The 27,969-nt window shown below is 44.7% G+C and overlaps 1 protein-coding gene across 1 annotated transcript in view; it reads right to left on the reverse strand.

Moving 5' to 3' along the window:
- The window catches only part of atg9b (autophagy related 9B), a 61,408-nt gene that overhangs the window by 17,775 nt on the left and 15,664 nt on the right, over nt 1-27,969 (reverse strand). The window contains exons 4-8 of the mRNA XM_055633552.1: nt 25,721-25,781; nt 24,393-24,557; nt 15,219-15,360; nt 13,241-13,989; nt 6,644-6,797 (exon numbers count right to left, since the gene is read on the reverse strand). Coding sequence (XP_055489527.1) covers nt 6,644-6,797; nt 13,241-13,989; nt 15,219-15,360; nt 24,393-24,557; nt 25,721-25,781 — 1,271 coding nt within the window. The remainder of the gene's footprint in view (nt 1-6,643; nt 6,798-13,240; nt 13,990-15,218; nt 15,361-24,392; nt 24,558-25,720; nt 25,782-27,969) is intronic.

The following is a 27,969-nucleotide window of genomic DNA, read 5'->3' on the forward strand; positions in this document are numbered from 1 at the left end:
GCTTGGCCTGGATCTCAAAGGGAGTAGAAAGTGCATTATCGGACCCCTTGAGTCTGAACTTCTGAGAGTGCCCGGGAACACTGTGGTACTTCGTCCAAAGTGATCTGGTTCCCTGCCAACATCTTTCAGAACAGACAACGCAAGGTAAGGCAAGTTTTGGGATTGTTGACTCAGACTAAGTTGGCTGTCTGAGGTATTAAGCCGTTATTGAGCCGAGTAATGGAATAGGCTCTGGAGTGAGTAAGTTCAGACTAAGTTGGCTGTCTGAAGTATTAAGCCGATATTGAGAAACAAAATTGGAAATATTGTAGAATACCTCCCCCATGCCTGTCCACCAGTCACTAACAACAGGAGCTACGACACTAAGATCCCGTGAAGAGAAAGGGGCTCCGGTACTCCTACAGGGAAGGGCAACCACCAGAAGAAGGAAAAACTGATAAGGAAGATGAGGAAGAAGAAGGGAGAGGGCAGAAACAGAAGAGCAGTAATAAATCCAGCAGTAAGAGAGTTAAACAACACAGAGCACCAGAGAAAGAGAAACAGCAGATAAATAAGACTGAAAAGGGAAAAAGCAGATGTTGAGCTATTGGCTTTCGAGGCACTGTACCTTAACTACCCCGCAAGAATCGAGGCTGCTCACTTTTGCCCCAAGAACTTTAACATTTTGCAGCCAACAATCGGTACAGTTTAAAACTCTCATACAGTTTGAAAGTGTGTGGCAAGATCCTGAATGACAGGGAATCGGACCAATCCCATTTCTGGGCTTGGTTAATTTCTACCGGCTGTGGATCCATTGAACTACTCAATGCTGGTGTCTCTGCCAAGACACCACAGCAATTCTCTCTCTAACTCTCTCACTCCAACAAGAAGAAGACTTTCGCAACTTAAAAACAGCGCTGGCTCCTGCACGCCATAGCCCTCCCAGTCCAACCGGCCATTATTAAGTGCAATGCCCATACAAGTGGCCACAACGAAGTCTCCCGGGGGAATGCCCTAGCTGACATTAGAATAGAATAGAATAGTTTCTTTATTGTCATTGTAACATGAACCATGTACAACGAAATTTAAAATGTCAGCCAGTCAGTGCAGCATTTAAACATTTCTAAAAGCTAACGATACATACAAGGTAAAATATTAAAAGATAAACTAAATAAATATCACGAACAAAGCACGCATACACACCCAACCCTCCATCCTTCTGTCGATTTCACAGTGTACCACAGTCCCTTAGTCTAAAGCAGTGGGGTAAAAACTATTTTTTAGTCTATTTGTCCTTGTCCTTGTAGATCTGTACCGTCTGCCTGACGGTACAGATCTACCGTCAGGCAGACGGTACACACAGCAGATTACGAATTCTGCACATTGGTCCCCACAGAACCAAAGATTCTAGTAGACAGAACGGCTCTGTCAGACAAGGGAATGTAAAGTTAATTAATGTTAAGTTCTGCCATGTAAAAAGATCTTTGGAAACGAGGGGGCTGCGCCGTTGACCGATTGACGGACCTCTGGCTGACCCCTCTCGGACAAATTTGTGTACCTGATGTTTTTTTCTTTTACACTATATACACTTCCTTATGCATGCTGATAAGGAGGGAAGAGAATGTGGAAAGTAGCTTACACTTTGAAGCTTTTAATGAAATTACTTGCGTCTAAGAGGGAGGAGCAGTAGCAGTATTAACAAAGAGAGAGAGAGAGTCCAAAGTGTGTTCTGGGTTGAGATCGTTCTTCAGTATGTGCTGTATTGATGAACAAAGTATGCACATTTTTGGTGAATGATTTGTTTAAATGTCTTGGTTGGTAAAGTTAGTGGAGCACTGACCTTGGCTAGCAAAGCAACTTTCTAGCTGTGTTTGAATCATTTTGTAATTACGTGAGGAAATGAAATCCTGTATCTCCAGTGGTATAAACTCAAGGTTATGTAAAAATGGCTGGCTGACAAATAACATTTTCCTCTGATGCAGCCTATGTATAGATCTTGTCTGCAGGACAGCTATCTTATTGTTTTTCTTAAATTATATTTAAGAAGTATATGGCTTCTGTTTTATAATTCTCCAAAGCTAGCGTGGTCAAGGTTTGCAACACAACAGCACAAGACATAGTGACTTTGCCTGATAATATCTTAAATATCAAAATGTAAATTTCTCATTTTTGGGTGTATCAAAGTTTTAAGAGTTTTGCATGATTTCCTTGAGGAGTGTATAACTGTGTTTTACTCTCGAGTGAGAATTTTATTGCTTTAACATGTATGAATATTGGAGATTTAGCATATTGCATGAGGTGTGGAAATTTGTGAGTGAATGTCACAGAAAAGAGGGTGTAGAGTGAATGAGTTTAAATACTGTTACTTGTTTGTGGAACCAGTTCTGGGTGAATGTTGAATTGATCATTTGATTACGATGAAATAGGATGTCATTGAATGAGCTTGCTCATTTACGTGATAAATCTTTGTAGAGTCTCGTGTTTTAAAGCTGTGATGAGCCGCACACAGTTATTTTCTTTTTCTTTGCTCTTTGAAAATGTATGGGCTATTTATGTGGAAATTAACTGTTTATTCTCTGTCTTCTCAACTATTATTAAACAGCGGATGTGGCTCAGCAAAGAGACTGTTCATTTTCTTTGCTGCACTACCTGGGATTAGGATTGGTGACCTTGTCGGGATTTTAAGTTTGATTTCTTCCCTTTTGAATTGAATTCGAGATCTGAATTGTGCACTGGCCATGTGGAATTCAGATCGAGGTATTGGATGAGAATTGAAAATGCCTTTATCTCAGAAATAAAATCTGTTAATTTGAAATTGTGAATTTGGAGAGATAGATTGAAAGAATTGGGAATCATTTTAAAATGTTTTTTTCTTTATAATGACTTATTTTTAAAGGGTCTGCCTTGTAAGTAGTTAAAGAGTTTAAGTAAAGCCTTGACTGAGACGGGACAGGACCTTAGTGATGAATTAATTATATATGCACAACAATTGACCCGAACCTCGTCAGTCTTACAGAAACCACTGAACCAGAGAAACGCAGAAACCACCATCAGCTGACCATAACAGCGAATCCTTACAACCAGGAGATCACGAACTGATAAGAAATTGGGATCAGAGGAAATTGGGAGAACGTGGAAGGAGCCCTTCCTAGAACTATTGACTACACCTACAGCAGTGAAGGTCGAAAATAATCCTCGTTGGATACCTAACTTATTGCGAAAGAATTGGAAACTGGAAAAAGGAAGTATGAACTTGGATGTCCTCCTGCAAGACTGGCGGTAAAAGGAAGCCAAACACAAAAATAAAAAAGGCCAGTATTTTCAGTATCTTGTTAAAACCAGCCATGAACATAAACGAATGTATTGCACTGAATTATATACGTGCCTCCCTAATCCCAGATACTTGGAACGAGTCTCCCCCTGGTTGAATAAACTTGAACAATTAACAGTGACCCCTTATTTGGGGTCCCGGGATTAGGAATACAACCAAAGGGATCGATTTGAGATGGGAGACACCTCTGAGTCACACTTAATTGTAGCTACTAGACCTCCAGCAACAGCGAAAGAAATAGGAAAACTGATAAAATGGCTGAAGGACAGACAGACAATTCATGTTTTATAGTTGCCAATGTCACAGAAGGAAAGATCACATGGGTCAGAAAGGAATGGGACACTATGAAAAGCAACAGCTGCCTACTGAGGATCTGCCTACTGTGGCTCTGGTCCAAGTACCGTTTGAACTATGGGCAAAGCATAAGAATCATGTGGGATGCATGTATTCAGCTCCTGAACATAAACTGACTATAAAAAAGATGTTGCCTTGCCATGTTTAAAACAAAATTGACTGGCCACGGAGGCTGAAGAAGGGATAGCTATGTTCTTTATGATTGACATGATTGTCTTTATTGCAACGAGCACTATTAGTGAAATGCAAAGGCAGTGTAATACTCCTATTCTGCCAATCCCGAAAGTGGGAAGACGTAATGAATGGTGTTTTGTCTAGAACCTGAGAGCTATTAAAAATAGTCCTTTAGTACCGGATACCAATACTATTCTGTCATCTATACCGGCAGAAGCCGACACCTTTACAGTAATTAACCTATGTTCAGCCTTTTTCCTCCATATCCCTGCAAAAAGACCGGTACCGTATTATTCCGGGGCTTTACCAGCAGTAGTAAAGTAGCATGCCAGCCTGCTCACGCGCTGTAACGGCGAGGGCTACAATGATAGAAGTGTTAGCAGTGAACTCGCTGCTGTAAGGTAAACAAGCTTCTTTATCTGATTAGGATGTTGGGTTTGTGCCATAACCCCTTACAAGCTCAAGGCCAGATTCAAACCAAATTACAATCAGACACATAATGCTTCTAGTTCATGGTATCTTGGAACATTTAAACTTATGGATGTTAATCTCTTAAAGAAGCTAAAAACTAATCTACAGGTCCCCCAGCCATGAATAAATGGCATGAAGCAATTCAATGGGGGAATTTGTATAAAAGTTAACGCTAACAGCCTGAAATGTATGAATTCTAAATATTACTTTATTTATTATTATTATTTTTTATAAGCTCGGCATAAAGATAGTTGACAGCTCCATTCTCATTTTACCCCTATCACTTTGTCATAAAGTATGTTATTTACGTGTTTAATCTCGCAACATGAATTTGACAAAAGTCTTTGACCAGGTTATTGTCATTGTCAAACTGCAAAAATTCTTGACAATCTTTGTACGTAATCATGTTCACTGTTTTACAACCATTGCATATTAAAAAACTTTCTTACTACAAAATAAATTGAACCTCTCATAAAGATCACCAACGAGGCACCTGTATTATAATAAGATGAATGTTGTGCCTAGATCCCTGATGAATCCTCTAATATCACTGACCTTGCTACCCACATTTCCCAAGAAATGGAGAAAATCCATAAGGTTGGCAGTGACATGCATGGATACAATGAAGGAAATGGGAGCTGGCTTGATGGACTTAGGAATACTGTATTACACTATGGCTCTTATCTTTTTTATTAATCATCGCTCTGATTTATATTGTTATCTGCTTGTGACCATTATATACCTACCGAGGATTGTGAATGTTATCATAACTGATAAAGAGGAAGGAATGAGAAAGTTTAAAAGATTTAAACATTACAAAATGAATTCAGCTGTAGAATTAGAAGCAAAGAAAGGCTTTCACCTTTCTCCCATTGCACTAGCAAGACTACAGCACTATAACACTCAATGTTTTTGCTCTATAATAAAAACAATCAGAGGAATGTTCAGAGGAATGTTCTTTCCCTCTGCTCTACAGATTGCAATGTACTTAAACAATAGGTCAACATGGTCAAAAAACAAGTGCTTGAATCTGCAAAAAAGCTTCCTCGGAAGAACCTGTCAATCTTACCAGGCCAGAGGCTGTACAATGCTCTGTAGATAAAGTATTGCTGAATCGCTGATTATTGGGGTATAAATATATCTGATTGGACATTACCCCTTGGTGTGGAGATAGAGTGAACCATAACATTATAGAGTGAACCTATAGTCTGTATATTGCATACTGTGCGCACCCGCCTGGCGTAATAAAGATTTTACTACTTGATTACGAATTTTATTGAGTTTTTGTCTGTTTGAAGTGAAACGAACCATAATACTGTAGGGTCCGACACAGAGTCCTGTAATGTGGTTCCAACCACAGCCAGGTTAGGATTTCAGCCCAGCCTGTTCCTAAGGCCCTACCCACCGGAGACCCAGCCTGGCCATAGGGTGGGCGAGAGCAGAATAGATTAGATAGAGAATAGATAGATTCTTGATTAGTGTGGGTGTCAGGGGTTATGGGGAGAAGGCAGGAGAATGGGGTTGAGGGAAAGGTCGATCAGCCATGATTGAATGGCGGAGTAGACTTGATGGCCTAATTTTGCTCCTTATGAACATGACATCAAGCACACTGCCAATAGTCATGCTGAAAGGTCACCTATTCAAGCGAGGCTGGGAGCATCTGATTCTGATCGGTGACCTTATTGAGGCGTACAGGTTCATGAGGGGCATGGATAAAGTGAACACCTAGTCTTTTTCCCAGGCTAGAGGACTCTAAGACAGGAGAAATGGATGGATTTAAGAGGGACCTCAAGGGTAACACTACCACACAGAGGGTAGTCCGTATCTGGAATGAGCTGCCAGAGGAAGCTATGGAAGCGGATACAATAATGATTTTCAAGAGACATTTGGACAGGTATATGGATAGGATGGATTTAGAAGGATATGGGCCAACTGGGACTTGACCAGTATACCAACTTGGTCTGCCTGGACAAGGTGGACCAAACGGCCTGTTGCTGAGCTGAATAGCTCTGTGACTCTATGATCTCCAGAATCGGGCTACTCCTACAGGGGCAGATCCACGGCTGAGACACATGGTTGCCATGGTTGCTGCTGGAAGATTTTCTGTCTTTACAGGAAAAAGGGCAAATCTGAAGTCATCCCCATTTCATATGGAATTGGGGGAGAGCTGGATAAAGTTCATCTACACTTGCCCCCAAATCCAAACAGAGGGTTAGATGGGTAGTAATAAATGAGCTCTAGTAAAGGAGCCGGGCTGTGCCCTACCTCCAGCGGCCTCCTCCTCCCTCCCTCCTTCCCTCCCTCCTGCAGGGTGGGAACTGGACTTTTCCTTACCGCTTTGTACTGGAAGAGCTGAGCCATCTCACCCCTGGTCTCAGATTTGTTGGCATTTCCTTTCCAGTGGTCGGGCATGTAGTGGATGTGGGCAAGCACACACTGCAGCAGCTGCTCTGGGCACCACACCATGTATTCGTCTGGGATGAAGGACCTGCGGACAGATACAACAACACACCCCTCGTTACAGGAGCACGCGGCGAGGCAGCAAGACAACAGATGCCCAATGGACAAGAAGGAACTGAAGATGCTGGAAAATCGAAAGGTAGACAAAATTGCTGGAGTTCGATGGGTCCGACCATGTTCGGTGTTCAGTAGGTCCGGTGCCCAATGGATCCTAGCTAACACACCCATTCACCTCGACAAAGGGTCACTCAAAACTGGGCCGTGTCTGGCCACTCCATCTTCTCCCCTCTCCCATCAGGCTAGACGCGCAGATGTTTGAAAACACTCACCTCCAGATTCAGGTACAGTTTCTTCCCAGCTGTTTAGACTTTAGAGATAGAGCATGGAAACAGACTTGCCCAGGATAGGGGAACCGAGGACCTTAGGTTTAAGGTGAAGGGGAAAAGATTTAAGAGGAATCTGAGAGGTATCTGATGGGTGTATGGAACGAGCTGCCGGAGTTTAGGGAACATTTAGACAGGTACATGGTCACGACAGGTTTACAGGGGTATGGGCCAAACGCAGGCAGGTGGGACGAGTGAAGTTGGGACATGTTAGCCGATGTGGGCAAGTTGGGCGGAAGGACTGGTTTCCATGCTCTATGACTCTATAAAACAGGCCCACTGCGACCACGCAGACCTGCAATCACCCCTGTACTCTAGCACTATCCTATACACTATGGATAATTTATAATTTTACAGAAGCCAATTAACCTACAAACCTGCACGTCTTTAGAGTGTGGGAGGAAAACGGAGTACCCAGAGAAAATCCATGCGGTCAAAGGAAACATACAAACTCCGTACAGACAGCACCTGTAGTCAGGCAATTGACTGATCAGCTAGAGTGACGTCCTGACCTCCCATCTACCTCACTGGATACCTTTCAACTGTTTTTAATCAAACTTATCTTGCGTGTAATGTTATACCCTTTATCATTTATCTGTGCACTGTGGACGGCTTGATTGTAATTATGTATAGTCTTTTCTTTGACTGGATAGCATGCACAAAGCTTTTCCCTGTACCTCAGTACACATGACAATAATAAACAAAACTATCACTTTTAACTCGGATCGAAGAGTGTAGAGGGAGCTTCATTCTGTGTCTGAACCTGTAGGTGTGTGATGAGAACAACTAGAGAGCAGTCCTCAGCTACTATCTTCCTTATTGAAGGCCCTCGGACTATCTTTGATCGGACTTTACTCGACTTCATCTTGCACTAAATGTTATTCATGTTATTCCTTTTATCATGCATCTGTACACTGTAGCTGGCTCGATTGTAATCATGTATTGTCGTTCCGTTGACTGGCTAGCAAGCAACAAAACCTTTTCCCTGTACCTCGGTACGTGACAATGAGGGTGTCAGGGGTTATGGGGAGAAGGCAGGAAAATGGGGTTAGGTGAGATAGAATGGCGGAGTAGACATGATGGGCCGAATGGCCTAATTCTACTCCTACAGCCTACCCGGGGGTAGCGACAGCGGATGGGCCTCCAGCACAGAGACCGGCCCTGTTGCTCCGAAAGGTAGGGAAAAAAAGAAGAGGGTAATAGTAATTGGGGACTCTATTGTTAGGGGGTCGGATAGGCGTTTCTGTGGACGCAGTTGGGAGACCAGGATGGTGGTCTGCCTCCCTGGTGCCAAGGTCTCGGACGTGTCTCAACGCATCCAAGATATCTTAAAATCATAGGGAGAGGAGCCTGAGGTCGTGGTACATATAGGTACAAATGACATAGGTAAAAAAAGGGAAGAGGTCCTGAAGGGAGGATTTAGGGAGTTGGGAGGAGAGTTAAGGAAAAGGACCAAAAAGGTAACAATCTCAGGATTACTGCCTGTACCACGCGACAGTGAGAGTAGGAATGGAGCGAGGTGGAGGATAAATGCGTGGCTGAAAGACTGGTGCAGAGGGCAGGGATTCAAGTTTCTGGATCATTGGGACTTCTTTTGGGGAAGGTGGGACCTGTACAGAAAGGATGGGTTGCACTTGAACCCGAGGGGGACCAATATCCTGGCGGGGAAATTTGCAAAGGCCACTGGGGAGACTTTAAACTAGAATGGTTGGGGCGAGAAATAGAGAAAGCTAGTAGACAGAATGGGAGGCAGGAAGCAGAAAAGGGAAGCACTCGGACACAAGAGGAGAAAGAAAAAAAAGGAAACAAACAGAGAAGAAGAGACGGGGGGTTTCTAAAATGTGCATATTTTAATGCTAGGAGCATTGTAAGAAAGGTGGATGAGCTTAGAGTCTGGATAGACACCTGGAAGTATGATGTGGTGGCGATCAGTGAAACATGGTTGCAGGATGGCTGTGATTGGAAACTAAATATTCCAGGATTTTGTTGCTTCAGGTGTGATAGAACTGGAGGGGCAAGAGGTGGAGGTATTGCATTGCTTGTCAGGGAAGATATTACAGCAGGGCTTTGGCAGGATAGATTGGAGGGCTCATCTAGGGAGGCTATTTGGGTGAAACTGAGAAGTGAGAAAGGGGTAGCAGCACTTATAGGGGTGTATTATAGGCCGCCAAATGGGGAACGAGAATTGTAAGAGCAAATATGTAAGGAGATAGCAGATATTAGTAGTAAGCACAAGGTAGTGATTGTGGGAGATTTCAACTTTCCACACATAGACTGGGAAACACATTCTGTAAATGGGCTGGATGGTTTGGAGTTTGTAAAATGTGTGCAGGATAGTTTTTTGCAGCAATACATAGAGGTACCTACTTAAGAGGAGGGGCAGTGCTGGACCTCCTGTTAGGAAACGAGACGGGACAGATGGCGGAGGTATGCATTGGGGAGCACTTCGGGTCCAGTGATCACAATACCATTAGTTTCAATATAATTATGGAGAAGGTCAGAACTGGACCTAGGGTTGAGATTTTTGATTGGAGAAAGGCTAACTTTGATGAGATGCGAGATGATTTAAAAGGAGTGAACTGGGACATTTTGTTTTATGGGAAAGATGTAGAAGAGAAATGGAGGACATTTAAAGGGGAAATTTTAAGAGTACAGAATCTTTATGTTCCTGTTCGGAACATAATTGGACATAAAAGGAAACAGTAAAAATTGGAAAGAGCCCTGGTTTTCAAGGGAAATTGGACATCTTGTTCGGAAAAAGAGGAAGATCTACAATAATTATAGGCAGCATGAAGTAAATGAGGTGCTTGTGGAGTATAAGGAATGTAAAAAGAATCTTAAGAAATAAATTAGAAAAGCTAAAAGAAGATATGAGGTTGCTTTGGCAAGTAAGGTGAAAGTAAATCCAAAGGGTTTCTACAGCTATATTAATAGCAAAAGGATAACGAGGGATAAAATTGGTCCATTGGAGAGACAGAGTGGGCAGCTATCTGCAGAGCCAAAAGAGATGGGGGAGATATTGAACAATTTCTTTTCTTCGGTATTCACCAAGGAGAAGGATATTGAATTATGTGAGGTAAGGGAAACGAGTAGAGTAGCTATGGATACTATGAGTTTCAAAGTAAAAGAAGTACTGACACTTTTGAAAAATATAAAAGTGGATAAGTTCTGACAGGATATTCCCTAGGTCATTGAGGGAAGTTAGTGTAGAAATAGCCGGGCTATGACAGAAATATTTCAAATGTCATTAGAAACGGGAATAGTCCCCGAGGATTGGCGTACTGCGCATGTTGTTCCATTGTTTAAAAAGGGTTCTAAGAGTAAACCTAGCAATTATTGACCTGTTAGTTTGACTTCAGTGGTGGGCAAATTAATGGAAAAGATACTTAGAGATAATATATATAAGCATCTGGATAAACAGGGTCTGATTAGGAACAGTCAACATGGATTTGTGCCTGGAAGGTCATGTTTGACTAATCTTCTTGAATTTTTTGAAGAGGTTACTAGGGAAATTGACGAGGGTAAAGCAGTGGATGTTGTCTATATGGACTTTAGTAAGGCCTTTGACAAGGTTCCTCATGGAAGGTTGGTTAAGAAGGTTAAACTGTTGGGTATCAATGCAGGAATAGCAAGATGGATTCAACAGTGGCTGAATGGAGAAGCCAGAGGGTAATTGTGGATGGCTGTTTGTCGGGTTGGAGGCAGGTGACCAGTGGGGTGCCTCAAGGATCTGTGTTGGGTCCTTTGTTGTTTGTCATGTACATCAATGATCTGGATGAAGGGGTGGTAAATTGGATTAGTCAGTATGCAGATGATACCAAGATAGGGGGTGTTGTGGCTAATGAAGAGGATTTCCAAAGTCTACAGAGTGATTTAGGCCATTTGGAAAAATGGGCTGAAAGATGGCAGATGGAGTTTAATGCTGATAAATGTGAGGTGTTACACCTTGGCAGGACAAATCAAAATAGGACGTACATGGTAAATGGTAGGGAATTGAAGAATACAGTTGAACAGAGGGATCTGGGAATAACAGTGCATAGTTCCTTGAAGGTGGAATCTCATATAGATAGGGTGATAAAGAAAGCTTTTGGTATGCTAGCCTTTATAAATCAGAGCATTGAGTACAGAAGCTGGGATGTAATGCTAAAATTGTACAAGGCATTGGTGAGACCAAATCTGGAGTATGGTGTACAATTTTGGTCGCCCAATTATAGGAAGGATGTCAACAAAATAGAGAGAGTACAGAGGAGATTTACTAGAATGTTGCCTGGGTTTCAACAACTAAGTTACAGAGAAAGGTTGAATAAGTTAGGTCTTTATTCTCTGGAGCGCAGAAGGTTAAGGGGGGACTTGATAGAGGTCTTTAAAATGATGAGAGGGATAGACAGAGTTGATGTGGACAAGCTTTTCCCTTTGCGAATAGGGAAGATTCAAACAAGAGGACATGACTTCAGAATTAAGGGACTGAAGTTTAGGGGTAACATGAGGGGGAACTTCTTTACTCAGAGAGTGGTAGCGGTGTGGGATGAGCTTCCAGTGGAAGTGGTGGCGGCAGGTTCGTTGGTATCATTTAAAAATAAATTGGATAGGCATATGGATGAGAAGGGAATGGAGGGTTATGGTATGAGTGCAGGCAGGTGGGACTAAGGGAAAAAAAGTTGTTCGGCACGGACTTGTAGGGCCAAGATGGCCTGTTTCCGTGCTGTAATTGTTATATGGTTATTCCTTATGACGTTAATACACTAAACTCAATAAACGGTGCTTCTGACCATGAGAGTATGTGATGGGACGGAGTAGAGGGAACTTCATTCTCCCTCTAAACATAGGAGAGTGTGATAGGATGGTGTAGACCTTCACTCTGCATCTAACCCTGTGAATGTTTGGCAGGACAGTGTAGAGAGAGCTTCACCTTGTCCTACCCTGCTATATGTTGATAGCTTAATGCAGCAAAGTCATGGTTGCGTGTGGGACAGTCTTTACATCCTCCCTTGGTATTTCTTACGTCCCTGCTCAGCTGCCTTGCGATTCAGTGGTCCTGTCCTTGCCTCGGTGCTCCTACTGTGTGCCACTTTCGAAAAGATCCACAGGAGGCTTTAGCTCAAATCAGCCAATATCATCACCCACACCACCCTGACCATGCTCTCATCCGGCTGCTGCCATCGGGAAGAAGGTACAGGAGCCTGAGAACTGTGACTTACAGGTTCAAGAACAGCTTCTTCCTAACAACCATTGGGCTCTTGAACTCTGCACAACACTAACCTCAGCAACTCTGATTTTCTGTGGGCCGTGTCTTTGGTTTCAATACGGGCTTGGATTTTTGCACTATTATGGTCACCTGGTATTATGGATATTCATTTATTGTAATATTGGTTTGTTTAAGTTTATTATTGTCACATGTACTGAGGCACAGTTTGAAAACCTTTGCATCCTATCAAATCAAATCAGATATACCATACATAAGATTGGTGTGACAATCAAGTCAAATAGGTAAAGGGGAAGACCCAGAGTGCAGAATATAGTTCTCAGGATTGTAGTATATCAGTTCCAAGGAATATTATATATTTTAGAGCTATAGCATGGAATCAGACCTTTCAGCCCACCGAGTCCACCCTGACCAGCGATCAACCCATACACTAACACTATCCTACACACTAGGGACAATTTACAATTTTTACCAAAGCCAATTCAGCTGCAATCCTGTTCGTCTTTGGAGTGTATGAGGAAAGCGGAGCACCCAGAGAAAACCCATGCGATCACAGGGAAAACAGTACCAGTAGTCAGGATCAAACCCGGGTTTCTGGCGCTGTAAGGCCGCAGCTCCACCGCGGTCCCACCCTGCCAACGTGTTTCATTTATTGGCATGTTAAGCTGCAGCAAGTAAGAATTTCAATTTTATCTTTTGACAAACACTCGTGACCGTCAGGTCCCCAGCTTCTCCTCCCTCGCCGGCCCCTCCTCACCTTCCTCCCCCACAACTCTGCCGCACCCTGGCCCCACGACCATATCTCCCAGGCCCCCTCCAACTGCACACCTGCACCTCCCTCCTGCACCCTCCATACCTCTTCCTCCCCCCCCACCCACAGCTCACCTGCAGATGGTGACTACGATGCCCAGCACAGTGATGGCGGTGAGAATGTGCTGCACAGTGAGCACGTCCTCGTCGTACACGGTCAGGGCAATGAGCACGGCCAGGATGGAGCCGGAGAAGAAGGCCAGGTTCTGGGCGATGACTGTCAGTAGGGGTGAGGTGAAGGAGTTCATGTACTTGGCGGCCGGCTTGTAGCCACGGCTGAGCCGGGCCTGGAGCTCGTGGTCCAGCTCATTGAAGTGGCGGAGGTAAAGGCGGCCGAAGAGCGACCAGCGACGTGCCCCTAGGCTGCCCGGCTCTCGCTTGATCACCTCGGTGTAACTGAAGAAAGCGTAGAGGATCTGCCAGACCAGGATGAAGGGGCAGAGCAGTAGGTTGGCCACCCCCATCAGCAGCACCATCCTGCTCAGCTGCCGAGCCAGCTCCAGCCGGCTGGTGGCCCGCTTGTACTTAGGGTGCAGGTTCCACTTGTTCTGGAAAAGCGAGCCGGGGCCCCAGAAGAAGATCAACTCAAAGTTGTACTTCAGGCCCTGGGAGAAGAAGATGACATTGCCCAGAAGGGGGAGGCTGAGGTGGACGGGCAGCAGGGACTTGTTCACCATGGCCACCATGTAGTTCTTGAAGCGCAGGATGCGATGGTAGATGTCCAGCTCAGTCAGCTCCTTCTTATGGATGCACATCTGCTGCTCCCGCTGCAGCTGGATCAGCCGTGCCTGCACCTCCTGCCATGTGTAGTTGCACAGCTCTACCTGCAAGAGGCAGGAAAGGCCACAGTCAGTCATGCAGCACAATGGAGGTGCGTGTGTGCGTGTGTGTCTGTGGGTTAATTGGCCTCTGTAGCTTAATTCTCCCAAGTGTGTTTAGGATAGAACTCGCCAATGGATGATCATGGTTGGCGCGTACCCGGTGGACTGAAGGGCCCGATTCTACCCTGTATCACCACACTAAACTAAACCTGGGTTCTATCCTGATCTCGAGTGCTTGCTTTGTGGTTTGCAGATTTTCCTGTGAACGCCCGGTTTTCTCCGGGTGTTCCAATTTCTGCACTCATCCCAAAGATGCATATTTATGTTAATTGGCCCTCTGTGAATTGCCTCAGTAAGGAGTGGATGAGAAAGTAGGGTAACATAGAACTTGTGTGAACGGGTGATTGATGGTCGGTGCCTTAAAATGTTGCTGCCTCACAGTGCTATAGAGCCGGGGTTGATCCTGACTATACGTGCTGTCTTTATGGAGTTTGTATGCTCTCCCCATGACTGCTTGGGATTTTTCCCAGGAGCTCCGGGGTCCTCCAACGCTTCATAGATGTGCAGGTTTGTAGGTTAATTGGCTTCTGTAGAGTGTAAATTGTCCCTCTTGTGTAGGATAGTACGCGTGTGTGGGATGACTGCTGGTCTGCGCGGACTCGGTGGGCCAAAGGGCCTGTTTCCACGCTGTATCTCCAAAGTAAAATCTAAATGAAAGTAGGTAAAGTACGCAGGTACTTTAACAACATTTAAAAGACATTTAGATATGTACCTTTTATGTAAAGTTTAGTCAATGGGCCAAACACGTGCAAATGAGACGGTGGATGGGGATTTTTGGTGGATATGAACAAGTTAGGGCGAATGGCCTATTTCCGTTTCACACTCCCACTTTTGGGGTCAGAATGTTAACAAAACATACAATCCAAAAAAAACGCATGTGAAGTGGCGGTTACTGAGAATAGTAACCATCCGCTCTAAGATCTTTGGTAACCATCTCAATCCTGCTCTGCAAACTCTTAACGAAGGTAGCTGACATGTGTGTTCCGATCAAATGTGAAAGGTAAACCGCAGAGCTCTGTGTTCCTACCACAGCCGCACAAAGATAGTCATTCTCTGGAGTTGCCCAGTCGCCCTTCACTGTATTAAGCTACCAGAAGGACTCCCAAAACAAAACTAGGTGACTAGGTATAGGAGAGCTCTCCAAAGGCCCCCTGGTGAGCTGCAGGATATACCGTGGGGATCTTCAGAGCTTTGATGTAGAACATTCTGATTTCCCAGTAGCTGAGGAGATTGCAGATGACTTTGACCAGCCGATAGCCCCAGAACACAGCAGCCATGATCAGGAGGAAGATAATCCATCCATTGTTCCGAATCCTGGACACAGAAAAAAAATATATTTAAATTAATTAACAGGGCGCCATCCATCCTGGTGACAGCAGAGACACACAATCCCAATAAAATAACCAACAACACTCAGGAATGGGAGAGATTCAAGACACAGAGAGAACACAGTGTAGATTATTTTATATTTTCACAATAAATTCCAATGTCCTACATTTTTAGAATATTAAACGGCCTGTCCCACTTTCACAAGGTAATTCACGAATTCTCCCGAGTTTTCCCCTTGATTCAAACTCGCAGAATCTTCGTAACGAGTCAGTAGAAGGTCATAGGAGTTCGTAGATATATCGTAGCGGCCCGTTATGCTAGCCGTAGGTACTCGTGGCATCAGGTAAATCGGGACGTTTTTTCCAGCCCGATAAAAAATGTCCACGAGTAAAAAAAAATGGTTGAGATAAAAGAAATTGCAACTTTTTACTCGTAAGGAGGGCATCGAAATAGTTGTGGGAATTCGTAGACATACTCGTAGGAGTTCGTGAACATAGTCGTGGAAGGTCGTTGGAGTTTGTAGATTACCATGATCTTGATTTAAAAAAAAAATTTTTTTAAGTCCTTTAAACTCAGCAGAGGTTTTGAATTAAGTCGTGAAAGTGGGTCAGGCCCTTAAGGAATGACTGTCACTGGCATTGATTTATTATTGTCACATGTACAAGATATAGTCAAAAGCTTTTGTTTGTGTGCTCTCCACTCAAATCATGCCATGCACAAGTACAATTACACCATACACAAGTACAAAGATGGTGCAAAGAGAAAAATACCAGAGTGCAGGATATAGCGTTTACAGCGGTACAGTTATGGAGAAAAGATGTCTACAATATCCCTGCATATCCATGTGTCTATCCAAAAGTCTCTTAGATGCCATCATGTCTGCCTCCACCACTGGTATAGAAGTTGGGAGGTCATGTTGCAGTTGTATAAGACGTTGGTGAAGCCTCATTTATAGTATTGCGTTCAGTTCTGGGCACCATGCAATAGGAAATATGTTGTCAAGCTGGAAATGGTACAAAGAAGATTTACAAGGATGTTGCTAGGACTAGAGGTAGCGATGTTACAATACTACCTTCAGCGGAGCTGCAGTTCTGCCACTGGCCTTGTGCGCGACTTTGGCGCCTTTGGGGGGGGCGGCATTAAAATGCCGTTTTCTCCTGCCTGTCCGAGATATATTTTCTTGGGCTACTAACTGATGCAGAAAAATCGTTCCGACTCTCTGAAGTTTTTTTTTTTAATCACGGGACAATTTAATCGCTGGAGTAATATAAAAAAGCGACTTCTAACACCGTCAACGCCAACAACTGGACGGATTTCACGTACGGGACAAAACATAAGGTAAGTCGTCTATCTTATATTACTAAAACTCTGTTCTTGACCGGTTTTGGCGATCTGTGCTGCGACTTCCGAGAGAACGCCGCCACCTACGGCCGTCATTTTTGGCCACCTTGCTCAGAGCCCCCCTCCGCCGTATATGTGCCGAGGATTTTTCCCGTCGATGAAATATGACAGAGATATTAATGATTTTACAAAATTCCCCATTCTCTCTGCTGCCCCTGCTTGCGGCAGGGAGGAGGGACTATAAAACCAGGAAGTGGTGTGCCTCAATTAGTCTGCAAGCTGGAGGAAGGCAGAGTGTCACGTTTCTCTGAGCTGTGAATAAAACTGAACAAATGTCCACACAACTATGAGTAAGTACCCTTAATGTGGTTTGAAAATGAAAATATGATTAAAGTAAAAAAGCACTGCCTGCAAATGGTTGTTTGGGTTGAAATCAAAAGGCATTCCCTCTCTCCCCTCCTCTCCCCTCCTCTCCTCTCCTCTCCTCTCCCCCCCTCTCATCCCCCCTCCCCTCACCCTCACCGCCCTCACCTCACCGCCCACTCAACCACCCCCCCCCACCTCTCCCCCCCCTCTCCTCTCCCCCCTCTCCCCCCCTCTCTCTCTCTCCCTCCTCCCCTCTCCCACCGTCCCACCCCTAAACCCCCCTCCCCTCCACACACCCCATACCCCCTTCCCTCCACCCTCCCTGCTCCCCACCTCCCCTCACCTCACCCCCCTCTCAGCACCCACCCTCCCTCTCCCCCTCCCCCCCTCTCTACTCCCCCTCTCCTCTCCCCCCATCTCTCCTCCCGCGCTCTCTCTCCCCTCCCCCCTCTCTCTCCTCCCCCTCTCCACCCCTCTCCTCTCTCTCTCTCCCCTCTTTTTATCCCCCTCCTCCACTCCATCCCCTCCTCCACTGTCCCTCCCCTAAACCCCCCCTCCCCTCCACACACACCTATCCCCTTCCCTCCACCCCACCTCCCTCCACCTCCCTGCTCCCAACCCCTCCCTGCCCCCCCCTCTCAGCACACCCTCTCTCCCCCCTCTCTCTTCCCCTCCTTCCCCTCCCCCTCTCCCCCTTTCCCATCCCCCCTCTCTCCCCCCTCCTCCCCTCCATCCCCCTCCCCCACCCTCCCTCCCCTAAACCCCCCTCCACACCCCTTACCCCTCTTCCCTCCACCCTCCCCTCCCCCTCCCTGCTCCCCACCTCTCACCCTCACCCCCCCCCTCTCAGCACCCCCTCTCTCTCCCCCTCACTCTCACCCTCTCTCTCTCCCCCCCCCCACCACCCCACCCACCCTTCCTCTTCTCCTCCTCCCCCTCCCCCCCCCCTCTCCTCTCCCTTTTGCCTCTCTGTGTTTCTGTCTCTCTCTCTGTCTCTGCCCCTTCTCTATCTGCCCTCACTCTCATCCCCCCCCCCCCCCCCCACCCCCCTCTAGATGTGACTGCAAGTTGGGGGCTATGCGTCAGTAGATACGGTGGTTATGGGGTAAAAGGAGCAAATTAATAATATTAATATTATATCAAGGGGGGTGGATTAGCGTGAGTGCGGGGGGGGGGGGGGGTTGAGATAGTTAGTGTGTGTGACGCGGCATGCCGCCTCCCCCCCCCCCCCACCCGCACGTTGGGGGTCTTGCTTCTTAGGATGACTTTAATCAATATTTCCTTGGCAAAAATATGATTTTGGCCCCATACGAACTGGCAGTGTTTTTCCTGCCGATATGAGGTTCAAATTCACTGCAACCGCAACGTTCCAATTGATCGCGTTCCACAAAAACCCATTCGCAAGCTGATTTAAATGCCCATTAATTTATGGGAATTAAACATTAAATTCCTTCCATTTGGCCTATAAATTCATGCCAAGAGATTTGGAAATCATGTTATATTGTGAATTCTTGTGTGAATGTTATTTGGACACTAAGGCTATTTAAAATGTTTAACCGTTTCTTAAGAAATGGATAGATGTTTAGATCTAGTAATTGAATTTTGTAATTAGATACAATTAGGTAACTAACTAATTATATGCTTTAATTTCAGGTCATTCAAGTAAGATTGTTTCATATTTGTTTCAGAATGCTTCAATCTATAATAACTGAACATTTCTTTCAGTTCTCTTAATTTCTAAGAAAGTTATGGGCTTTTGACTCGATCGCAGCATTTCTGTTAAGTCAATGGAAAAGCAATAGGGAACAAGATGCTAATTTCCGAGTATGAAAATGGCCATAACTTTTTCAATACTGAAGATATGAAAGTTAATTAGGTGTCAAATTAAAATTCTTTTTACGCTTTATCTGATGGGATAAATTGCAGACTTGATTTTTAAAATCTCAAAATTTTGTAACATTGCTACTAGAGGGTCTGATTTATAGGGAGAGGTTGAGTAGGCTGGAACTCTATTCCTTGGAGCGCAGGAGGATGAGGGGTGACCTTACAGAAAAGTATAAAATCATGAGAGGAATACATCGCGTAGATGCACAAAGTCTCTGGCCCAGAGTAGGTGAATTGTGGACCAGATGACATAGGTTTAAGGTGAAGGGGAAAAGATTTGATAGAAATCTGAAGGGTAACTTTTTGCACACAAAGGGTGGTGGGTGGATGGAACAAGGTGCCAGGGGAGGTAGTTGAGGCTTGGACTATCCCAACATTTAAGAAACAGTTAGACAGGTACATGGATAGGACAGGTTTGGAGGAATATGGACCAAACGCGGGCAGGTGGGACTAGAGTCGCTGGGACATGTTGGTCAGTATGGGGAAGCTGGGCTGAAAGGCTTGTTTCCACACTGTATCACTATGACTTTATGACTGGCAGCAGATTGTTGGATCTGATGTTAAGCAAGAACTGACGGAAATAAGTTGGTGTGTCTGCGTGCGTGCTCTGCCAGAGGCTGTGTATTGGCAGCTGGTCAGATGGTCGGAGGGGAGGAAGTGGAGCCGAGGGAGATGCCCGTGGTGGCTATTCATCAACATGACATGTGGTAAACACGCAAGGTTCCTGCAACCTGCCAAATACTCAGCCCGAGATGGGACAAACACTGCAGTAAACATCTCAGCACACAGCTCTTCACCCTCCTGTCCATCCCCCATCCTCCAGTCATCCAGCAGCTTCTAATATTCACCAACCCTGAGAACGGGGAGACTGCAGACAGACGGTACGTCAAGAGAGGTAAAGCCACCCAAAACCAGCCTCCCCACCATCAACTCCATCTGCCCTTCACACAACTCGGGAAAACAGACAACAAAATCAAGGACCACGCACACCTCTGTCATTTCCTCTTCCATCGGGCAAAAGATAAAAAAACTTGAAAGCATGTACCACTAGATTCAGGAAGAGCTTCTGCCCCGCTGTTATCCAAAAGCTGGGGTGTAGTCACAGAGTCAGTACAGAAGCAGGCCCTTCACCCAAGTCATCCATGCCAACCAGAATGCCCCATCTAAGCTGGACCCACTTGTAGTCCCAATCTTCAAACCTATCTCATTGAAGACCTTGCGCTTTTATTTTGAATCTGCACTTTCCTGTAACTATAATGTTGCAGCGCTGTGACACTATATTCTGCACTCTGGTACTTGTCTCTTTACACTACCTGTTGTATTTGTTTATGGCTTGATTGTACGCATGGGGGGTATGATTTGCCTGGATAGATCGCAATGTTTTTCACTGTATCGCAGTACATGTCTCAATAATACATCAATCCCAAATCACTATCCAGAGATGATTCCTATCAACTCTTCTTGGTGTATGAACAAAGTGATACATCCTATGTTCCAATGCCCATTGTTCTGACTGGACATTCATGAAACATTTCATCTACCAGTATCTATAATCTTATTATAATTTTAACACATTAAATCCACGTACATATGAGGAGCAATAGAAAGAAGAGAAGAGTGTGTAAGGAAGAGAGGTTTATGCACAGGGCAATGCTGATTTCACCCGATCAGAGATATTGGATTAGGGGAGATTAACTACAGAGTTGAACTTGCATTGTTATCTCTGGAACACTGGAAGTTAAGGGGAGATCTGATAGAAGCGTATAAAATTATGAGAGACAGGGAAGACATTCGGAACCTTTTTCCCCAGATCAAAATATCAAATGGAGGTATATTTCATTAGAAACGGGAATAGTGCCGGAGGATTGGCGTACTGCGCATGTTGTTCCATTGTTTAAAAAGGGGTCTAGGAGTAAACCTAGCAATTATAGACCTGTTAGTTTGACGTCAGTGGTGGGCAAATTAATGAAAAGAATACTTAGAGATAATATATATAAGCATCTGGATAAACAGGGTCTGATTAGGAACAGTCAACATGGATTTGTGCCTGGATGGTCTTGTTTAACTAATCTTCTTGAATTTTTTGAAGATGTTACACGGGAAATTGATGAGGGTAACGCAGTGGATGTTGTGTATATGGACTTCAGTAAGGCCTTTGACAAGGTTCCTCATGGAAGGTTGGTTAAGAAGGTTCAATGGTTGGGTATTAATGGTGGAGTAGCAAGATGGATTCAACAGTGGCTGAATGGGAGATGCCAGAGAGTAATGGTGGATGGTTGTTTGTCAGGTTGGAGGCCAGTGACGAGTGGGGTGCCACAGGGATCTGTGTTGGGTCCACTGTTGTTTGTCATGTACATCAATGATCTGGATGATGGTGTGGTAAATTGGATTAGTAAGTATGCAGATGATACTAAGATAGGTGGGGTTGCGGGTAATGAAGTAGAGTTTCAAAGTCTGCAGAGAGATTTATGCCAGTTGGAAGAGTGGGCTGAAAGATGGCAGATGGAGTTTAATGCTGATAAGTGTGAGGTGCTACATCTTGGCAGGACAAATCAAAATAGGACGTACATGGTAAATGGTAGGGAATTGAAGAATGTAGGTGAACAGAGGGATCTGGGAATAACTGTGCACAGTTCCCTGAAAGTGGAATCTCATGTAGATAGGGTGGTAAAGAAAGCTTTTGGTGTGCTGGCCTTTATAAATCAGAGCATTGAGTATAGAAGTTGGGATGTAATGTTAAAATTGTACAAGGCATTGGTGAGGCCAATTCTGGAGTATGGTGTACAATTTTGGTCGCCTAATTATAGGAAGGATGTCAACAAAATAGAGTACAGAGGAGATTTACTAGAATGTTGCCTGGGTTTCAGCAACTAAGTTACAGAGAAAGGTTGAACAAGTTAGGGCTTTATTCTTTGGAGCGCAGAAGGTTAAGGGGGGACTTGATAGAGGTTTTTTTTAAATGATGAGAGGGATAGACAGAGTTGACGTGGAAAAGCTTTTCCCACTGAGAGTAGGGAAGATTCAAACAAGTGGACATGACATGAGAATTAAGGGACTGAAGTTTAGGGGTAACATGAGGGGAACTTCTTTACTCAGAGAGTGGTAGCTGTGTGGAATGAGCTTCCAGTGAAGGTGGTGGAGGCAGGTTCGTTTTTATCATTTAAAAATAAATTGGATAGTTATATGGATGGGAAGGGAATGGAGGGTTATGGTCTGAGCGCAGGTATATGGGACTAGGGGAGATTATGTGTTCGGCACGGACTAGAAGGGTCGAGATGGCCTGTTTCCGTGCTGTAATTGTTATATGGTTATATATAGTGTCTGTCCAATGCTTCTTAAAACATAATGATTTCACCACCTCCTCTGTCAGGTTCTTGATATCAACCACTCTCTGTGAAAACAAATTACCCCTCAGACTCCCGTTAAACCTTTCTCTTACTTTAACCTGTGCCCTCTTGCTTTTGATAACAGCATAAGGGGAAAATGAATGTGACTATCTGCACCATCTCTGATATCTGCTGTACTTCTATATCAGGTCAGCCCACAGCCTTCCTCGATCCAGGGAGACCTGGTGGACCGCTGCAAGCGGGGGAAAGCTGCGGAGCCTACCCCTGCTCGTCTTCCAAAGGCCAGAGAACAGGAGGGTGGAGTCTGTGATGACGATGGATGCGACAGGCGATGAGCAAGAGCGGTAGGTGAGGGAACCAGGGCCTGGCCTACCACGCCCTCAAGGTCGGCTGCGGGAGGCAAGCCTGGGGCACTGAGGTGGACAGGTGAGGAGAGAATGTCAGTTTGCTGGTCAAACTGCACTTCCAAGAAAGATGCTGGCTGGAAGTCTCGCAGCAACCTGGGGCTTTCCTTTATCAGGCACTGCTCATAACAACTAGAGCACAGACTGGACTTTGGAAAATGACACCAGAACATGACACCTCTTACATGCAGGATCAGTAGACTATTTCTGTACCATTTTATAATCGGGGATGTGCTTGTGTATGGCAATACTCCACTGGACTGTAGGTAAGAAAATAATTTCACTATGTGTTTGCACGAGTGAAAATAAAAGCACCATTGAAAGACACTCCAGCCAAGCCAAACTCACCCTCCATTATGGTTGACACCTGGAACTTGCTGCCAGACAAGGTGGCAGATTATGGTTGGAGGCATTCAACACACAGGATGTGAAATGTTAGAAGTATTATTCAGAAGGAAGATCCAGGGAAAAGAAACCCTTATAAAAAAGATGGCTTAAGTATGCAAAGCTTTCTCAGAAAATACAGACACCAGTTTAACTTAAGCTATGAATGAACAAATATCACATCCAGGTGCATAGGAAATGAATTAGTCATAGAGCATGGAAACAGGCCATTCAGCCCAGCGCATCCACACCGACCCATCACGATTGATTCAATCTTCCAGCACATGGCCATAGATTTCCACACCTCCCTGTCGTAAATCCTATCCATAAATATGCCGAAATGTCTTCTAAAATTTGTGTTTGTATCCGTTTCTATAGCTTCCTTTGGCAGCTTGTTCCAGACACAGACTACCCTCCGAGTCAAAAAGATACCCAAGTTCCCTCTTAAATCTCTCCTGTCTCACTTTAAATGTATGCCGTCTCATTTTGGAATACACTATCCTGGGATAAAAAAGACTGTGAGTGTTCACTTTATCCAAGCCGCTCATGATCTTGTACACCTCAATAAGATCACCCCTCAGCCACCAATGCTCCAAAGAAAAAATCTCCCAGCCTTTCCAACCTCCCCCTGTAATTCACGCCCAGAAGCCCAGGTAACATCCTGGTGAATCTCCTCTGCACCCATTCTAACTTAATGATATCCATTATAAGACCAGAACTTCCAATGGGAGGTGACCAGAACTGTGCAGACAACTAACCAAACTGCACACCAAACTGAGCAGAATGTCCACTCTTGGCCACACAGCCTACTACTTGGCCAATGCGATCACAAACTCAATCATCATGGGGGGTTTTAATGAATGTCTTACACTTTCTTTTGGCAGAGCAATGAGGTTGTTAGATGTGTCTTTGCAGGTTAGTTTCCAAACACTAATTAGCAACTTGGACATGTAACAACGTGATTTAGTGTGGAGTGAGCGTTGCCAGTGTCCGCCAAACATCATGCCACTAACTCATTCCGGCAGAACCATGCAGCGAGGTGTCATTGTCGCATAGCAACGGGCAGCGTGGCGCATCACTTACAGCAACCTCCCCAGTTGCACATTTAACCGTTCATCTGCTGACTCCTGGACTGCTGGGTTACTTACATAAATTATCACAAGCTGCACTAGCTTCACCGCTGGCTCAAACCACACAACCTGCACCCAAATACTAACTGCAAGAGCCATAACATCACTGCAGCCACCTCAACTCCCCACCTACCCAACATACGACCAGCAGCAGGTCTTACCTGGTGGTACATTCCTCAGTGGGTAGGATCGCGTCAGGCAGAGTGACTTTATTCCTCTCCGGGTAAGTAGAACCAGTATGGTTTACAAACTTATTTGCAAACAGCACGTCATATTCCACGCAGTTGAACAGGAAAGTAGTGAACAGCACCACAAACAAGAACTGCCTAAAGTCCAGAAAAGGGAAAATGCTCAGGTAAATGAACTGTCTCCAATGTCCCCAATCCAAGATTCTTACCACATCCTTCACCTCTTCTGAAAGCATACTCTCTCACTGAACACCGATCACAGTGTAGCTTAATTTACTTTAGAGAATCAGTGCGGAAACAGGCCTTTTGGCCCACCATGTGCTGTCTTTTCACTGGCTGGTTAGCATGTGACAATAAACTAAACTGAACCAAGTCCACGCTGACTTGGACACTAATTCTCTCCTACATATAAGGGGCTAGTTACAGAGGCAAATTAACCTATACACTCGCGTATCTTAGGGATGTTGGAGGAAACTGGAGCACATGGAAGAAATCCAAACCTTGGTCACTGGGAGAATAGGCAAACTCCACAAAGACAGCACCCGAGATCAGCATTGAACCTGGGTCTCTGGCATTGTGAGGCAGCAGCTCTATGAACTGTGCCACTGTATGACCCGTAAAAAGGAACTTCATACTGTATCTAACTCAGCCCATCCTGTCCTGGGAGCATGGTGCAATAAGGAAAGATTGAGCTACAATAAGGAAACAGACCCTTCGATCCACCACTTTGACTAACCACCCAATTGCATTCATCCCATTTTCTGTTCTCCCCTCAATCTCATCAGCTCCCCCTGAATTCCACCACTCGCCTACACAATGGGGTTAACTTACAATGGCCACTTAGCCTACCAACTTACACATCTTTGGAACGAAGAAGGAAACACATGATCACATGGAGTACATGCAAACTCTCACACAGAGTACAGTGTGGAGCATCTAACCTGTCTTGTACCAGGGCTGGGATTGTTCGTAGGATAGTGTAGAGAGAGCTCACACTGCTTAAGTTCATTTGCACACTCCAGAGGAAGACTAGAGGGCATAGGTCTAAGCTGACAAGCGGGAAGTTTAAATTAGATGTATTTTAAATTAGATGTATTAGACACGTATTTTTTTCCCTGCCTAGAGCTCAGCCAGAGCAATTGGTTGAAGCATATGTGGCAGTAACCTTTCAGAGTAGAGAGGGAACGATAGATCAGCCAAGATTGAATGGCAGAATAGACGCGATGGGCAAAACGGCCTAATTCTGTTCCCGTGGCTTATGAACTTTGAAACCCTCAGAGTTTCAACAAGAGTCTACTTACACCAGTTCGAAGAATTCAGAGAGCATCATGCAAGAGAAGCCATTCTTCTGGTGGAAATGATATATGTGGCCAAGTTAAGGAATATCGTCAAGTCACGAGTGTTTATTTATCTGATGCACCAAATATGAACTGAACTATGACATTTTTACTTACTGTAGTTTTACAGGCACATTGAACACAACAACAATAAAAACAATGAATTGTCATTTATTCTAGATTTATGATAGTGCAAAAACCAAAGAACATTGAGCGACCAGAGTGGTACAAAGTCCATTGTGGGTCAGTGTTGAGGTGGGGCTGTAGTTAGGGTTGTTCAAGATCATAATGGTGGATGAGATGAAGCTGTTCTTGAAGCTGGAGGTAATGGTTCTCAGTCTCCTGTACCTTCTTGTTGTGGCTTTAGACTTCAGAGATACAACAATGAAACAGGCCCTTTGGTCAATCGAGACTGCACTGACCAGCAAGCACCCCATGCACTAACACTATCCTACACACTAGGGACAATTTACGATTTTTATCGAAACCAATTAACCTACAAACCTGTACGTCTTTTGAGTGTGGGAGTAGAGGAAACCGGAGCATCCAGAGAAAATACATGCAATTACAGGGAGAACATAAAAACTCCACACAAACAGCATCCATAGCTAGGATCCAATCTGGGTCTCTGGCATTGTAAGGCAACAACTCTAATACTGGGCCGCTGTTGCAATGGGTTCGTAGATAAAGAGTCTCCACTACACCATCCTTCCAGCCCAGTGAGGTCATTGAAAGGTTTGAGGAGAGGTTAGACAAACTTGGATTGTTTTCTCTGGACAGTCAGAAGCTGAGAAGTGACCCGACAGAAGTATATAAAACTATGAGAGGCATAGAGTGACTAGACACTGTCCCTGAATCTGGAGGTGTACTTTTCCACACTTCTAACCTCTTGCCTGGTGGGGAAGGGGAGAAGAGGGAGTGTCCAGGGTGCGACATGTCCTTGATTATGCTGGTTGCCTTGCCGAGGCAGTAAATTGAGTCGATGGAAAGGAGGATGGCTGGTGTTATGGTCTGGGCTGTGGCCACAATTCTCTGCAATTTCTTGCGGTCTTGGATGGAGTTGTTCCCAAACCATGCTGTGATGCATCCCGATAAAATGCTTTATATAGAGCATCTTTCTGTGGAAGTTGGTGAGATTTGTTGAGGACATGTCAAACTTCCTAAGCATTCTAGGGAAGTGGAAGTGTTGGTGTGCTTTATTAGCCATTGCTTCAATGTGGGTGGTCCAGGATAAGTTGCTAGTGATTATTATTCTGAGGAATTTGAAGCTTTCAATCATGTCCACTTCAGCACCATCATTGTAAACCTTAGATGCTGTCTGTTTACAGTGTGCCCATGCTCCCTGTAACTGCACGGTTTCCTGCTGGGAATTTCAGATTTCCCCCACCCCATATTACAAAGATGTGGTTAGAAATGAATGGCGGTACTGGCTTGAAGGGCTGAATGGCCTCCTCCTGCACCTATTTTCTAACAGGCAAGTGGCAAAAGGAATCAAAGAAGGATTGAGGAGCACATAATTGAAAATAAGTAACGATTCTGCTCTGCTGTTAGTTAGCTGGCACCAACCTTATGGGAGTGTAATACACAAATAACGAGGCCTCGATGGTGTGGGACTGGTAAATTTATAATTAATTATACTTCTATAAGTTTGCTCCACAGACTAGACACTCCAGAGAAAATAATCCAGGTTTGTCCAACCAGTCCTTACAGCTAATATCATCGAAACCAGGCAGCATCCTGGTAAAATGGAGAAACAAGGAAATGCAGATGCTGGAATTTTTAGCAAAAACACAAAGTGCTAGAGTAGCACTAGCGGTCGGGCAGCATCTATGGAAGACATGGAACAGTGATATATCGGGTCAGGACACTTCCGATCCATTTCCGAGACATATCCTCCAGCACTCCATGTTTTTTTTTTTTGGAGTGCTGGAGGATGTGGAGAGGTGACATTTTGTTCAGGACCCTTCTTCAGGAAAATTCCTTTCATACCCACTTCAAAGCCTCCACATCCATCTGGTAATGGGGAGACCAGAACCACACACGTGCTACGATTTCTTATTTTCTTAAATACAGTCTGTCTGTCCACGATAACAGATTTCCATAATATCCTGCAAACTTAACTAAATTATCTTTTAATCTTATTTGGAAATACTTATGTTACCCAATTTGTCTGAATGCACCACAGGATCGTGCTTAGAGAGAGTGGATTAAAC

The sequence above is a fragment of the Leucoraja erinacea genome, chromosome 4 (genome assembly GCF_028641065.1).
Source record: "Leucoraja erinacea ecotype New England chromosome 4, Leri_hhj_1, whole genome shotgun sequence".
Lineage (NCBI taxonomy): Eukaryota > Metazoa > Chordata > Chondrichthyes > Rajiformes > Rajidae > Leucoraja > Leucoraja erinaceus.